Genomic DNA, 13887 nt, shown 5'->3' with positions numbered 1-13887 from the left:
GCTTTGTAGGTCACTTTGGGACTTCTTGGGTGAAGCATTACTGCACATACCAGAGAGAATCAAAGCGGATCACAATGGTGCCATTTGACCAGAAATCTGGAGGAAAAGCGGTGAGTGATGGGTAGGCAGCAGGAGTGTGTCCCAGGGGTCTCTGTTGGGGAGCACTGCGGAGCTGCTGGTTGCACACTGTCCCAGTACTCAAACTGAACCATTTTTAAAAGGGTGACACAAATGCAGGTGGAGTGGTCAGATTCATTCCAAGCTGAGTGGGTGCTGCATTGGGAATTAACTCTGCACCTTGTTTAAAAAAAAAAAAACAAACAACCCACAAAAGCAAGAAAACCCCCAGAGCACCCAGATCTTTGGAAACTGTCAGCTGTGCTGAGAGCAGAGCCAGTTTCCCAAGTGGATAGAGCCCCTTCGGCATTTCTCTGTTTTATGCTTCAGCTCCATATTCCAGGCCAGTGTGCACACACAATTTGTAAGGACAAGTTTGCAGCAGCTGCCACTGCGCTGAAGCTGGACCTTTTTCTTCTTGCTTTTAGGTCTGTCTTTAATTTACTTATTTCTATTTGTGAAAGGAGAGGCTTTTAAAAGCTGAAGCATGCACAGTTGCATCTTCGGTTCCACACCTACTGTTTCGGGCGTTGCTGGGCACACAGTGGGTCGTGCATCTGCACTGTGCCCTGCAAGGCTGAGGCTGTTTCCATGGGTTGGAGGTGGTGGTTGGGGCTGGGAACAGAGTGGGGTCATGCCACACACACACACCACGCTCCAGCTCCATGGGCGCCTGCTCCCCAGTCCTTAGTTCCTGTTCCAAGGCCTGGAGAAGAGAACCTGTTCATTATTTTGCTCCTTCCTATGACTTGGCCAATGGAGTTGTTTTGTTTTAGACAGAGCCACAAGAGAGCCTGGAGCCTCCCCTCAGCCCCGAGGGGGTGTGGAGGAGCAGGGGGAGCAGTGGGTGTCGGGGGGCAGCATGTGCTATGTGCACCAATTGCTCTCGGAGCAGCAGCATAAGCCTGACTGTAGCTGGGACTGGCTTTGCTTTTCTATACAGCAGGAGGAACAACAGAACCCGCCCAGAGCGTTCTGACCGGGGCAGTTTGCAAACGTTATCCCCTTGCAGGGGAGCACTTCGGGCAGCTGGACAGGCTGCCACACGGCTTCCTGCTGGCAAAGGGAGCTGGCCATGCAGAGGGCAACTTTTAAAATTAATTTCCTTTTGCCTCAGAGCATCTTCATTATAACTTAGTATTAAAATATCCCAGCCCTGTAATCATCAGTGGCTGCACTGTGTTTCACATGGTCTCTTCCCATTTCATGGCTTCCCCTGTACCCCATGAGCCCTTCTTGCACAGGGCAAGAGCCCTGCTCTGGTGTGCTGCACCAGTCACCATGCTGGTGGGGCTCGTTGCCAGGGGTTTTGTGGCTTGTATGATCCTCGTATGAAATGCTGCCTATGCTGGAGCAGCTCTGTCTGCGCTGCAGAGCCTATCAGTGATGGCCAGCACAGCTGTTGGAGCATGGAGCAGTCCAGGGGCTTGTGGCTGTCTGTACTCCTGGGCATTTGGGGGTCTGGCTGGAGCAGGTGCCAAGCGATAGGCAATGTTGGTGCTGCAGGAGGGGACCCACTGCTTGTGGGTCTCAAAGGACACTGCGCATAGTATCAGCCCCTTGTGAATGCACCTCAGGCTGTGACTGGATCTGGATATTAGTGGGTTTCAAGCGGAGGCATTCCCTGAACACCAGGTGGGGAGTTTGGCAGCTTGGGAGCAGCCTTGTGCCAGCAGCAGGCCAGGCTGGGATGACCGGGTGCAGGTAGCCTCTGCTGAACCTTGGGGAGAAGCTGTGCAGAGAACTGTCTCAGGTCTGTCTTTCTGGGTCTGTTCTGCGTCCCTTTTCTGGTCCTTTGCGGCAGCAAAGACACAAGGGTTATTGATGTGTTAGGAACCACTGAATTGCCTGAGAATAGTTGCATAGGAGTTAGGGCTTCTTCTGCCAAAAAGGTGACAGGAGCAATAGCCCAACTGAAGTGCATCTACAATGCATGCATGGGCAGCAAACAGAAGAAGCTGGAAGCCATTGTGCAGCAGGAAAACTGTGATAGAGTTGCCATCATGGAAATGTGGTGGGATCACTTGCACAGTTGCAGTGCTGTAGTGGATGGCTGTAAACTCTTCAGAAGGGGTAGGCAAGGAAGGAGAGATGGTGGGGTAGTCCTGTATGTTAGGGAGTATTTTTGGTTATCTAGAGCTTAGTGATGGTGATGATAGGGTTGAGTGAGGTAAAAGTTAGGGGGAAGGCCAGTGAGACAGGTACCATGCATGGTGAGAGTCTGTTAGACCGTGCAACCAGGATGAAAAGGCATACAAAAAATTATTCTGTAAAAGCAGCTGGGAGAAGTCTCACAATTGCTAGTCCTTGTTCTTCTGGAGGACTTCAACTTAGCAGATATCTGCTGGAAATGCAACACAGCAGAGAGGAAATGGTCTAGGAGGTTTCTGGAGTCTGCAGAAGAGGAATTCCTGACACAGCTGATGAGGTAGCCAGCTAGGGAAGGTGCCCGCTGGACCTGGCCTCTGTGAACAGAGAAGAGCTCGTGGGTGATGGGGTGGCTGGAGGCCTTCTGGGGCACAGCGATCACAAGATGATAGTCTTTGATTCTCTGAGAAGTAAGGAAAGGGGTCAGCAGAACTGCTACCTTGGACTCCCTGAGGGCAGACTTTGGCCTGTTTAGGGTCCTGGTTGACAAGAGTCCCTTGGGAGATGTTCTGAAGGGCCAAGGGGTCCAGGAAAGCTGGACATTCTTCAAGAAGGAAATCCTAAAGGTGCAGGAGCAGGCTGTCCCCATATGCTGACATACAAGCTGGCAGGGAAGAGTAGCTTGGCTGAACCAGAGAGCTTTGGCTGGAACTCAAGGAAAAGGGAGAGAGAGTGTATGCCCTTTGGAAGAAGGGGCAGGCAACTCAGGAGGACGACAAGGATGTCATGAGGTTATGCCGGGAGAAAATTAGAAGGGCCAAAGCCCACCTAGAACTTAATCTGGCTACTGCTGTAGAAACCAATTAAAAATGTTTCTATAGATAAATCAGCAACAAAAGGAGGGCGAAGGAAAATCTCCATCCTTTATTGGATGTGGGGGGAAACACAGTAACAAAAGCTGAGGAAAAGGCTGAGGTACTTAATGCTGTCTTTGCCTCAGTCTTTAATAGTAAGAGCAGTTGCACTTGGGGTACCAGGCCCCTAAGCTGGGAGACAGGGACAGGGAGCAGAATTAAGCCCCACAATCCAAGGGGAAATAAATGTTCAGTGACCTGCCACACCACCCAGACACACAACAGTCTCTGGGGCTGGATGGATCCACCCCAGGGCCCTAGGGGGGCTGGTGGAAGTGCTCACCAAGCCACTCTCCATCATTTACCAGCAGCCCTGGCTAAATGGGGAGGTCCCAGAAGACTGGGGATTAGCCTGTGTGATGCCTGTCCACAAGAAGGGCTGGAAGGAGGATCCGGGGCACTACAGGCTGTCAGTCTGAACTGGGTGCTCGGGGAGGCCATGGAGCAGATCACCTCAAGTGCCATCACACAGCACATATGGGACAGCCAGGTGGTCAGGCCCAGCCCGCGTGGGGTTATGAAAGGCAGGTCCTACTTGGTTAACCTGATGTCCTTCCAGGACAAGCGAGCCACTTAGTGGATGAGGGAAAGGCTGTGGATGGTGTCTGCCTAGACTTCAGAAAAGCCTCTGACGCCGCCTCCCACAGCATCTCCTGGAGATGCTGGCTGCTGGTGGCTTGGAGAGGTATATGCTTTTTTGGCTAAAATATGGTTGGAGGGCTGGGCCCAAGCATGGCGGGGGATGGAGTCGCATCCCGCCGGCACCAGGTACATGGGTGTTCCCCGGGCTCAGCTGGGGCCAGCCCTGTCCGGTGTCTCTGTCAGTGCCCTGGGTGAGGTGAGCCAGTGCCCCTCAGTGCGGCTGTTGGGTGGTACTGGGCTGCGGGCAGCGCCGGGGGGCTGGGGGCTCTGCAGGGGGGCTGGGCAGGCCTGGCGAGGGGCTGAGCCCAGCTGTGTGAGGGGCACCCCGGCCCAGTGCTGGGCCCTGCCCGTGGGGCACAGCGGCTGGGAAGCTGCCCGGAGGGAAAGGGCCTGGGGGGCTGGCTGACGGCCGGCTGGGCATGAGCCCCCGGCGTGGCAGAGGAGGCCAACAGCATCCTGGCTGGTATCTGAAACGGTGTGGCCAGCTGGCCCAGGGCAGTGACCGTCCCCTGTGCTGGGCACTGGGGGGGCTGCACCATGAACCCTGGGTTCAGGTTTGGGCCCCTCACTGCAGGGGGGACGCTGGGGGGCTGGAGCGTGTCCAGGAATGGGCAGGGGGCTGGGGAAGGGGCTGGGGCTCCGGTCTGATGGGGGGCGGCTGGGGGAGCTCGGCCTGGGGAGGGGGCGGCTCAGGGGGGCCTGGTGGCTCCCTACGGCCACCTGACAGGGGGGCTGGGCAGGGGGGGTTGGTCTCTTCTCCCAAGTAACCAGCGACAGGACAAGAGGAAACGGCCTCAAGTTGCGCCAGGGGAGGTTCAGATGGGGGAGTAGGAAGAATTTCTTCACGGAAAGGGTTGTCCAGCACTGGGATAGGCTGCCCAGGGGCATGGTGGAATCACTGTACCTGGGGGTATTCAAAAAGACATGTAAATGTGGTGCTGAGGAGCATGGTTTAGTGGTGGACTTGGCAGTGCTGGGTTAACGGTTGGACTCTATGATCTTAAGGGTCTTTTCCAACCTAAACGATCCTGTGATTCTAAATAAGTTTCTTGGAAAAATGATGATGTCAGGGAACAGGCTGGTCAGCCAAGGTGTCTTCAAGAACAGCACAGGGAACACGGAGAAGTGGCCATTCCCAGGAACTCATTCAGAAATAATTTTCTATTGAGTCATCAGTGGATTTTAAAAATTGTAGAAGAAATGTCCGTGCTGGCAGGGACTGAGCAGGAATTTCCTCCAGCAGAGGACAGCAGTGCATGCAGATCCTGCCGGATCTCTCCTCAGTGTGTGGAAATCCAGAGCAACTTGGATGCGGATGCCTGGATGGGAGAATGGTTTTGTCGTTGCTTTGTTATATAATAAACATTTTAAGACTTGTTTGCTCCTGTTAATAGTTGTCACGTGCAGAATGCTGCCAAAAATGCAGCCTGGGGTAAAAACTGACAGCCAGGTCTATGATGCATTGTTCAGCAATGGAAAATAAAGCTGACTTTGCCCAAAAGTTGTGTTCCAACCCTCCCTGCCTGCCTGAAGCATGGATTGTGTGAGGCTTAATAAAAAAATTCAGTTGTGTGCATCCTTGTGAAAGGTTTTGGACTAAATATGTTTGCAAAGGTGAAAAGACAAATCTTCTGATGTATAAATATATATTTCTAGCAGGCTGATGCTGCCCAGTCCCCCCCAGGTTTGAACATGTTCATTGAAAGTGCAGTGGGTGCTGGGGACAAGCACGTGATTGGTTGATTTTTCTTGGCCTTATCTGTGATATTGTCTCTTTCTCAGGGAGAAGACGAAGCTGTTATCCTCAAGTCTTGTACACGGCGGAAAACTGACTCAATCGAGAAGAGGTTTTGCTTCGACGTGGAAGCTGTTGATCGGTGAGTGCCAAAGGGCATCGCATCCTTGGTGTACCTGCAGCCTGAGTTGCCAAAAGAATGCATGTGCGAGGGGTTACGCTAGCTGTGCATAGGGAAAGGTTGTACTCATCTGTACTTTGCTTTTCTGGGTAGTTCTTGTGCAGCTTCCATGTTTCTCTTCTCCTTTAGTCATACCCTCTGTGAATAGAAAGCATTTCTCTGTGGAAACACGCTTCTCCCTGGTGTTCCTAGCCAGGTGCTCTCAATATGCTGAGTTACTGCTTCGGTTTACAAGGTGCCAAGTTTACTCAAGTCTCTCTGATGGTGTTTTAGCACTTCTGCAGTGTCTGGCCACGTAAGGTAAATAGTCGCAAGTATGGAAAAGATGCTCTGTGGGTGTTTTGGCAGGGATATGATTCCTCTTTCCAGCACCAGGTATGGTTTTCAATAGCTTCAGCTTTTGTGCTGGAGAGTGGCTGTTGCTGGTCCACTATGGGTGGGTAATAATGGAAGTCCATCTTGCACCTCTGGACACTTTAACTTCTCTTTCCTGAAGAAGTAAAATGCTTTCTGATGTGACTTATCATGTAGCAGCTGAACCAGATGTATGTGTGGCTTCAATCTGTAATGCCTAGGAATGAGCCTGTTATCATATCTAGCATCACACATGGCTTACATATATAAACAGGAAAACCAGGCTGGGGTTGCTGTTCCAAGTGGTATTAGTCATTGTTTCATATCTTCCTGGCTGCAGGAAGTTTACATGGTTTACAAAAACCTGCTTCAAAGTCACTGAATGTCTGTGCCCTCCCAGTTGTGCATCTGTTTTCGGTCCAGCTGTCCTCCTCTCCACTGCCTGCTGCGGGAATGCCCAGGAGGTCTCGGGAAAACCCAAGTTCATCAAAACTCAAGGTGTTGAATAATGCTGAAATAACCTTCAATACCTTTCCCTGCCCAGCCTGTGCTTCCTCAGTGTTTTAGTGCCAGACCCTCTCACTGCCAGCCCAGGGCAGGGAGGGGCTGTGGTGATAGAGCTTTGCCTGTGTTGGCTGAGGGGGAAGATAACCCAGGGGCTGCCTCCCACTCTCTGTAGCTGTGCTTTCCTCTAGAAAGCTGCAATTTCTGCTGACTTGGGGATTTTTTTCCTATGCCCTGAGAGTATTTTTTTAAAATGTGAAAATCAAAATAAAACTGGGAGGAGGAGAAGTCAGCCATTATAGTAGTTTTCTTCTGCAGTGTGTTCAGAGGCAGCTGAACCTTCCCTTGGTGTCTGGAGCCTGCTAGGCATGGGATCAAGAGCTACTCCAGAAATATGCCTGTTAAATGTAAATAATGGCAGGGGAGCAGCAAAGGCGGTGAAACCTGAGAAATCGCTCATTTCGTGTACACGTTCCTGCTGCAAGAGATGGCCTCTGCCTGAGAGGACAGTAAGAGCAGAAAACATGAAATAAAAGGCTGGTTCCCGCCCCCCCACCCCCCCCCAGTATACAGGCCACTCTGCACATTTTTGGTATCAACATTTGTCATTAGTTGTCTAAAATAATGGTTATTTCCAAAATAGGTAAGCGAAGAGGAAGAGGAGGCAACAGGTTTTGCCATGGCCAAAAGAGAGTGTGATGTGCCCACCCTGTCTCCCCCTCCCTGGGACAGTCATGGTGAGCGTTGGGAGATCTGGGCACCATCAGGGCCTCAAGCTGATGCTGTCAGTGGCCAGAGTTTGCTGGAGATCACTTTTGCTTCACCTTGCCTGGCACTCATTATTTGGCCTGTTTTACAAAGCAGTGTGTTTCGAGGAACAGTTTCCTTGCCAGCCCAGGATTATCAGGGATTGACAGCGTGTGGGTGCCTCCCTGCAGCTGTCCTGCTGGAGCCTGGCTTGGGTTCCCTGGGTGGCCCTGGAAACCACAAGTGACCTGGAACTCCTTGTGCAGAGGTGCCTGGTTGCAGTCGGAGGTATTGGGGCTCGCCTGGGCACTGCAGGGATAACACCTTTGGAGGCATTGCTTTCCATTTTATGCTGGAGGAGATCAGCTCTGACTTAAGAACCTGAGCACAGGCAAAAACTTCAGCCCACACTTTCCACCCAAGTCTGCTGACCACAAATGATGGGATATCTTTGACCAAAGGCTAGCTGGAGTGGTGTCTGTGTCTGTTTCTGCAGAACAGAGAAGGCTGATGATTTGTGTAGTGGGGGTTTTTGTCTTGGGCTGGGTTGTTTTTTTTTTGTTTTTGTTTTTTTTTTTTTTTTGTTTTTTTTTGTTTTTTTCTTCCCCCCCCCTTGTTTTATGGTTTTTTTTATTGTCTCTTCCAATAGAGAAGTTAGAAACTTGATGTCTTGCTCTTCAGCCCCATGCAGGAAGTTTTGATATGATTAAGGCAAATATCCCTGAGATGCTTCTGTCTCACATATGCACTGTGTTTTGACTTACAGTAGTTTTCCCCTTTCTTTTCTGTATGCTACTTCTAAATGAAAACTAGACTTGTAAGCAATGTCCCACAAGAGTCAAGTATGTTTTAACTGATAGAGCCATTCAATCACCTGCCGTTAAGCCAGTCCAGGAAAATACTGTGATACTGAGAAAACAGCGTGCATTTGTGTTGTTCAGAGGTAAGGGTGAATAATGCCACTGGAGTGTGCTTTTCCTGAAGTTTGAAACTGCCTTTGCAAAGGTTACCTTGGAAACAGGTGGCTTAAGAGAGCAGGAAGATTTTTCTGTACACATCCCTTTCTTCCTATGGACAATTAAATTGGATTGTCCCTTCCAAAGTATGTGTGGAGTGAGCATATTCTGGGCTGCGTGTGTCGCTTCCTCAGTAAGGATAAGGGACGTTGCTGCACTGCTGTGGATTTCAGCGTATTTCAGTTTGTGCTTCCCCTCTGTATCTTTCCAGGTACACATCCCCTTGGTGTGTGGTTGTCTTTTCAGAGCTATCTGCTGCAGGCCCCTCTGGAGCAATGTCACACACAGGCTCCGGGTTCATACCTGTAACGGGGCAATGCATGAAAGCCCATTGATATCTTCCGTGGTGATGGATATGTGATGTGTCGTTGCCTCCCAGCATTTGTGTCCAAAACGTCTTTTACTGCTGCAACAGATTACACTTAAATAGTGTTGCAAAGGCACCTGCCAGTTGGCATCCTGTGTGGGGCTCTGCTGCGGGTGCAGGTAGCCTGTGCTCCATGGCTTTCAGTGAGTTGCTTGTGCTTGCATGCCTTGGGGACAGTGTGAAGTCCACTTTCTTCCCAGGCCCTCCTAAAGCATATTTGATCATTTTTTAAGTTCTGTGTGCATCAACTGGCTTTGTTACCAGTTTGTGACCTGACAAGTTGTGTCCATCTTACTAACTGCAGTTGGAGGATGAAGGAGCATTGGTGGCGCTTGGGGCCGGGTTATCCCTCTGTGTCACACTGGAACTGGCAGCGTAAAACCTGTATGTAGTTATGGTTTGATATATGTCAAATCCCTTGCTAAAAGCTACACACATATAAGTACATATGATGAAACTTCATTTTCTACTCAAGTATGTTTATCTCCTGTCACCATAAAATGTGCGTAGCTCTTCACACTCTGTCTATACTAACTTGCAGTGTTGTAGGATGCAATATAATCATGGTGTTGTGCTGACACAGCCACAGGAGCACGGGGACTGTGCTTAAGCTCCTGCTTTGCCGTACAGCCTAAAGGTGGCAGCCTCGGCTGGCTCTTTCCCGATTGCTTTTATCTGCACAGAAATAGGCTTGTTTTTAGTGTTGCATTTTGGGAACCTGGTATACATGCAACATGGGGTGCAGACTTGGGGCTTTTTATGTAACACCCAGAGAAGCTGTTGCTTGTTAGGGAGGAAAAAAAAAAATTGTTTTTTCTCCTGTAAAGACGATTCAGCACTACCAAGCTGAAAATCTTGAGCTTGATCTGTTAATATAACGTTCCTTCCTTTTCCTGTTGTCTGGTAAGGAGAAGCCAAAGTTCTCAATGCTGACTGAAGTACAGGTGTTTGTGAGAGGTCTAAGAAATCCCTGTCACTGCTTTTGCAAACAGTTCTGATTTTCAATGTGGGAAGTTAGGAGCATTTTATTGCTTTGTTACAGCAAAATTAGGCCCTGAATGTTGTTCTCGTGTCTGGCTGAAATACATTCCTAGTGTGATGAATACAGTGTTTTACTATTAATGCTCATTTTTTCTAACCACTTATTTGTAGTCTCTGCATTAAATCAGTTTTGTAAACAAGGTAAACAGGGATGACAGCCATTGTCTTACAAAATAAGCCTTAGGAGGAGGAGTATCTCATTTGGCTCATGACAAAGGCTTTGTAATTTAGAATGATGTAGGTCATTGCTCTGGGCGAGAAGTGAAGCACTTCTAATACCAATTGGCTTTTATGGGAACAGGAGGTATTAAAAGTTGTGGGATTTTGATCTCTTAGTTGTTCATAAAGGCCATAAACTCTGCACGTAATGCCATTCCCCTTGGCTACTGCCTGTGTGCCCCCAAAGTGGCTGGCACCTCCTCGGTCCTGCTGTGCAATGGCTGGCATCGGGGTGGCTGAGCTGACATGCACCTGCCTGAGCATTTTCCTGACCAGATGGTTTTCGGTAGGTAGGCTGTTGGCTTTGTTCTGGGTAGCTGCGTACAATTCTGTGATTTCTGAGTCACCCTGACTACAGTGGGGCACAAAGCCTGCTTCCCAGTGCTGGGGCCAGGCGGCCGGTAGCCACTCCACCTCTGCTGTTGTTCCCCACGGCTGGCTAGTGGATCTTGCCAGTGCTTTGGACAGCACGTGCAATACAACTTGTACTTGTTCCTCTGCTGGTGTCGCCTTTCGGGTGACCTTTTAAACAAAGCAGTTCATGAGGTTTTCACAGGTGGGCAGGCAGGGAGCAGATGAAGCTCATTCTCCCCTCGGTGGCCACGGAGAACCACACCAGCCCCTGCCCCTGTAGAACGTGCTGGTGGCGGTTGTACCAATGGTGCTTTAAGCTCTACGTGGACAAGTGAGACTTCCTTAATTCAGGAACAAAGTCTCCTCCTTATTTACATTTTTTTTTTCATCTTTGTTTCGAGGCCACATCTGGCTGCTGGTGTCTGAAGCAGTGCCGCACTACTGTGGGGTCCTGTCTGGGTACAATGCTCTGCTCCAGCTGGGACTGCTAACTTCTGGGCGCGCTCAACTCTGCTCAGCCCAGAAGACCCTGATATTAATCCGCTTTTATGTTTTTTCATTCAGCAGTTTAGATTGTCTCGGTATGATAAGCTGCTGCAGGAGTTGAAAGTTCTTATCTGTTTGTATTGCTTTCATTATTTGTTTGCTTTTCTGGAAGAAAGAAAAGCTATTGGACTTTCTCATTTTCTCTGCATGTTTAGTCATAGGTCCTTAAAACTGGGCTGTGTTTCACAAAAGCTGAGATACTGAGAAAATTCAAATTTCCTGTGTGGTCTCATATGGAAAAATCTCTTCAGTTTTTAGATTTTAGCATATTGAAAATACACTTTCTTGTGTCATGTTTACCATCTTCTGCTCTCTTCTCATACTCCTGCATCCACTTAGTTTAGAAATGGATTCTTCTGATCACAAAATGTTCCTTTCCTTCCCTTGCATCCCAGAAGGCGGCAAAGTGTTTTGGTGCCTGGAGGTTGAAATGTATGATGCAGCATTTGGCAATGAATCAGCAGGTCCTTCATCTTGTTTGTCACAACAGTTCACGTTTGTGCATCTTAGATGTCAGATCCAGGAAGGCGTCCTGCCGTCCCAATGTGACAGTCTCAGGGCTGGCTCAGCTGGGCAGAGGGTAAACTCTGGTGTGTGTCCACGTGCATGCTGTGTCAGGCTTTGGAAGGGGATATGAGCTACTCAACAGCAAAATCTAGTGAAGCTCCAGTATTTAGGGTCATTTGTCTGTTAGGTGAGGGTATAAAGGTGGATGCATTTTGTTTATCTTTTGGGAAAGGAAGTCAGAGAAGGGCCTTCCCTGTCTCAGGCTCTACACTGAATATTGAGATATCCGTAATCTAATGAGCACACTTTTGGAAACTGTTGATCTTCAAGGAAACTCCACGAAAAGGAGGCTGGCTGCAGACAGCAAGTTGAACATGGCTGCATGTTAGTAGCATTACTAGGATGCTGTTTCAGCACCAGCCATCCCACCTGACTATTAAGCACATGGTACCCTGTGGGCATCATCCAAATAAATAATGAATGAGGCGTAATGTGTGGGGTGCATTTTAAATTTATCACAACCAGGAAGATGGTTCCGCTCAGGAAAGCTGTGCAATGGATTCCTTGGCAAATGAACACTGTGGGAGGAAATGCAGAGCTATTTGCAATGTAAATAGTTTTTTAATTCAGTTTCACAGGCCCTCCCCTCATGCTGTTAAATAAGTTTGAAGTGAAGCCCAAAGAGTTGTTATCTGCTCAAAGGCAGAACAAACATTTTCATGTTATCACCTTTTTGCCCTGTACGTGAGGGAATGTGGCATGCCAGATACCAGTATTGTCTCCCTGGGACTGTGTCACTTTGCTCGGAGTCCAGTGTCAAATTTACCATGAATGAATGGTTTAGACTTCTTTGTTTTAATGTCTCTGCTAAAGAGACAGAAATCCCAGTATTACCTTTTCCCATCTCTCCCTAGCTGAGCTAGAGCCCTTGCAGGGTTTTCTGCATTAGGATGTCTGTGCCTTCAACAGCAGCTTGCCTTAAGCTCAGACTTAAGCCCTGGCTGAAAGGGGGCACGGCTGGGACCTCTGGTCACCCAAGGAAAAGGCTGCCTCTGCCATGGGAGAAGGATTTGCTGCCAGTCCTACTGCAGCTCCTCAGGTACCAGGGCCTACTCTTGAACTGCTTTGTATCTGCACAACAAGGACCTTTGTTGAATGGATGTTGTATGTTTTCTTTCTCAAATGGGGTGATGGTTAAGTGGTTTCTTCTTCCCTTCAAAATGAGTGAACTTCCAAACCTCTAAGCTGGTGAGTATTGACTGACTCACCAATGGGATTAGTGGAGACCAAACACATTATGTCTGGTTTACTTGGACATGGGCTTGTTGCAAGCCTGAATGCACAGCTCTGCCTGGTAAAGCAGTGCTTAGCTGCTGTGTGTGTGCTGAAAGCCAACTGTTTGGTTGGTAGAATGGGGAACGGAGTTAGGGAGAAGGGTTAATTCTTTGTTCCTTGCCCACACATACCACGGAAGTGACAGAAGATGGGCCAAACCCACCACTATGAGAGCCCCTGTTAATGTTTTCTTTTCTAACAGAGGTTCAGCTCTTATCAAGGCTTTTGAAGAGTGTTGTTGCAGCTCACATTCTCCTGCTGAATCACTTTTAGGAAGCGCAAGTTTGAAATTACCCCTCTTCCCAGGCCTTATCAGTTTTTGGAGATTTAGTACCGAAAAGAGCCTATGTGCTCTGCTGAATGCTGTTTTCAGGCAGTTGGCAGCTCCAGAGGCTAAATTGGTTTTCCCTCCTTGTGCCCTGTCAGCCCGGTGCCCTGCGAGTGGTGATCCTGGCTCGCCGCTGCCTTTCTGGAGCTGCTGTGCTTTGCCATGGACGGGAAGAGCAGCATCAGAGGTTGTCTGCTGTCATATTTCCGATGGATGAAATCCCATGAGCATTGCTGTAGAGATCACACCAATGACCACCCCGAGCACACTGAGTTGCACAGCACTTGCCATGCCTGCATCTCCTCTGTTGCCAGGGCTTTTGCCCACTCTGCTCCTGCAGAAATATCTGCTGCACCCTGCTAATGCATCTGAAAATAGCCTGGGAGGAAGCAGAATGACTAGACCAAACAGAATAGACCTTGGCTGTGTCACTGAGACCAGAGCCTCTGCCTGGTCCCCCAGGTGCTAAGTGGGCAGCCCAGCCCTGCTGCTGGCTTTGCTGGGAACAGCAGTGGGGTAGGATGCAACCACCCCTTCAGAGGCTGGAGACCTGGACCCGAAGGCGTGAGGCTGAGGAGGTGTAGGGCTAGCTAGGCTTTTTGTGTCTGGATCTGCTGGCTGCAAGATAAGCTGGGATGTTGGGGATGGAAAGCCTTGCAGCCAAGCAAGATGCAGTGAATTGTCAGCCCACAATGTGACCTGTGGGAATACAGTGTTGGCTTTCACCCTCTGTGGCATGATCGTCTCTTGTGCAAACACACAACCACACCTGAAGTTGTGCAAATATTCTCCACTGTGTTAAATCCATCATGAACTTGGTGGTCATGCTTATCAGAGCTACATAATTAAGTTTTAACTCCTTGTATGAAAAGGGCAGTCCAGAAGTACATTT

General features: G+C 49.3%; 1 protein-coding gene across 9 annotated transcripts in view; it reads left to right on the top strand.

The window, feature by feature from the left end:
* Nucleotides 1-13887, top strand: part of ARHGAP26 (Rho GTPase activating protein 26) — a 202996-nt gene that overhangs the window by 78483 nt on the left and 110626 nt on the right. For all 9 annotated transcript variants that reach the window (XR_008733423.1, XM_055717605.1, XM_055717604.1 and 6 more), the window contains 2 exons: nt 10-110; nt 5544-5638. Coding sequence is in view for 8 of the 9 variants with exons in the window: in XM_055717605.1 (XP_055573580.1) it covers nt 10-110; nt 5544-5638 (196 nt within the window). In the remaining variant the exon portion in view is untranslated. The remainder of the gene's footprint in view (nt 1-9; nt 111-5543; nt 5639-13887) is intronic.

The sequence above is a fragment of the Falco cherrug genome, chromosome 8, assembly GCF_023634085.1.
Source record: "Falco cherrug isolate bFalChe1 chromosome 8, bFalChe1.pri, whole genome shotgun sequence".
Taxonomy (NCBI): domain Eukaryota; kingdom Metazoa; phylum Chordata; class Aves; order Falconiformes; family Falconidae; genus Falco; species Falco cherrug.
Note: the sequence above shows the minus strand (reverse complement) of the source record. Positions and strands in the feature narration are given on the sequence as shown.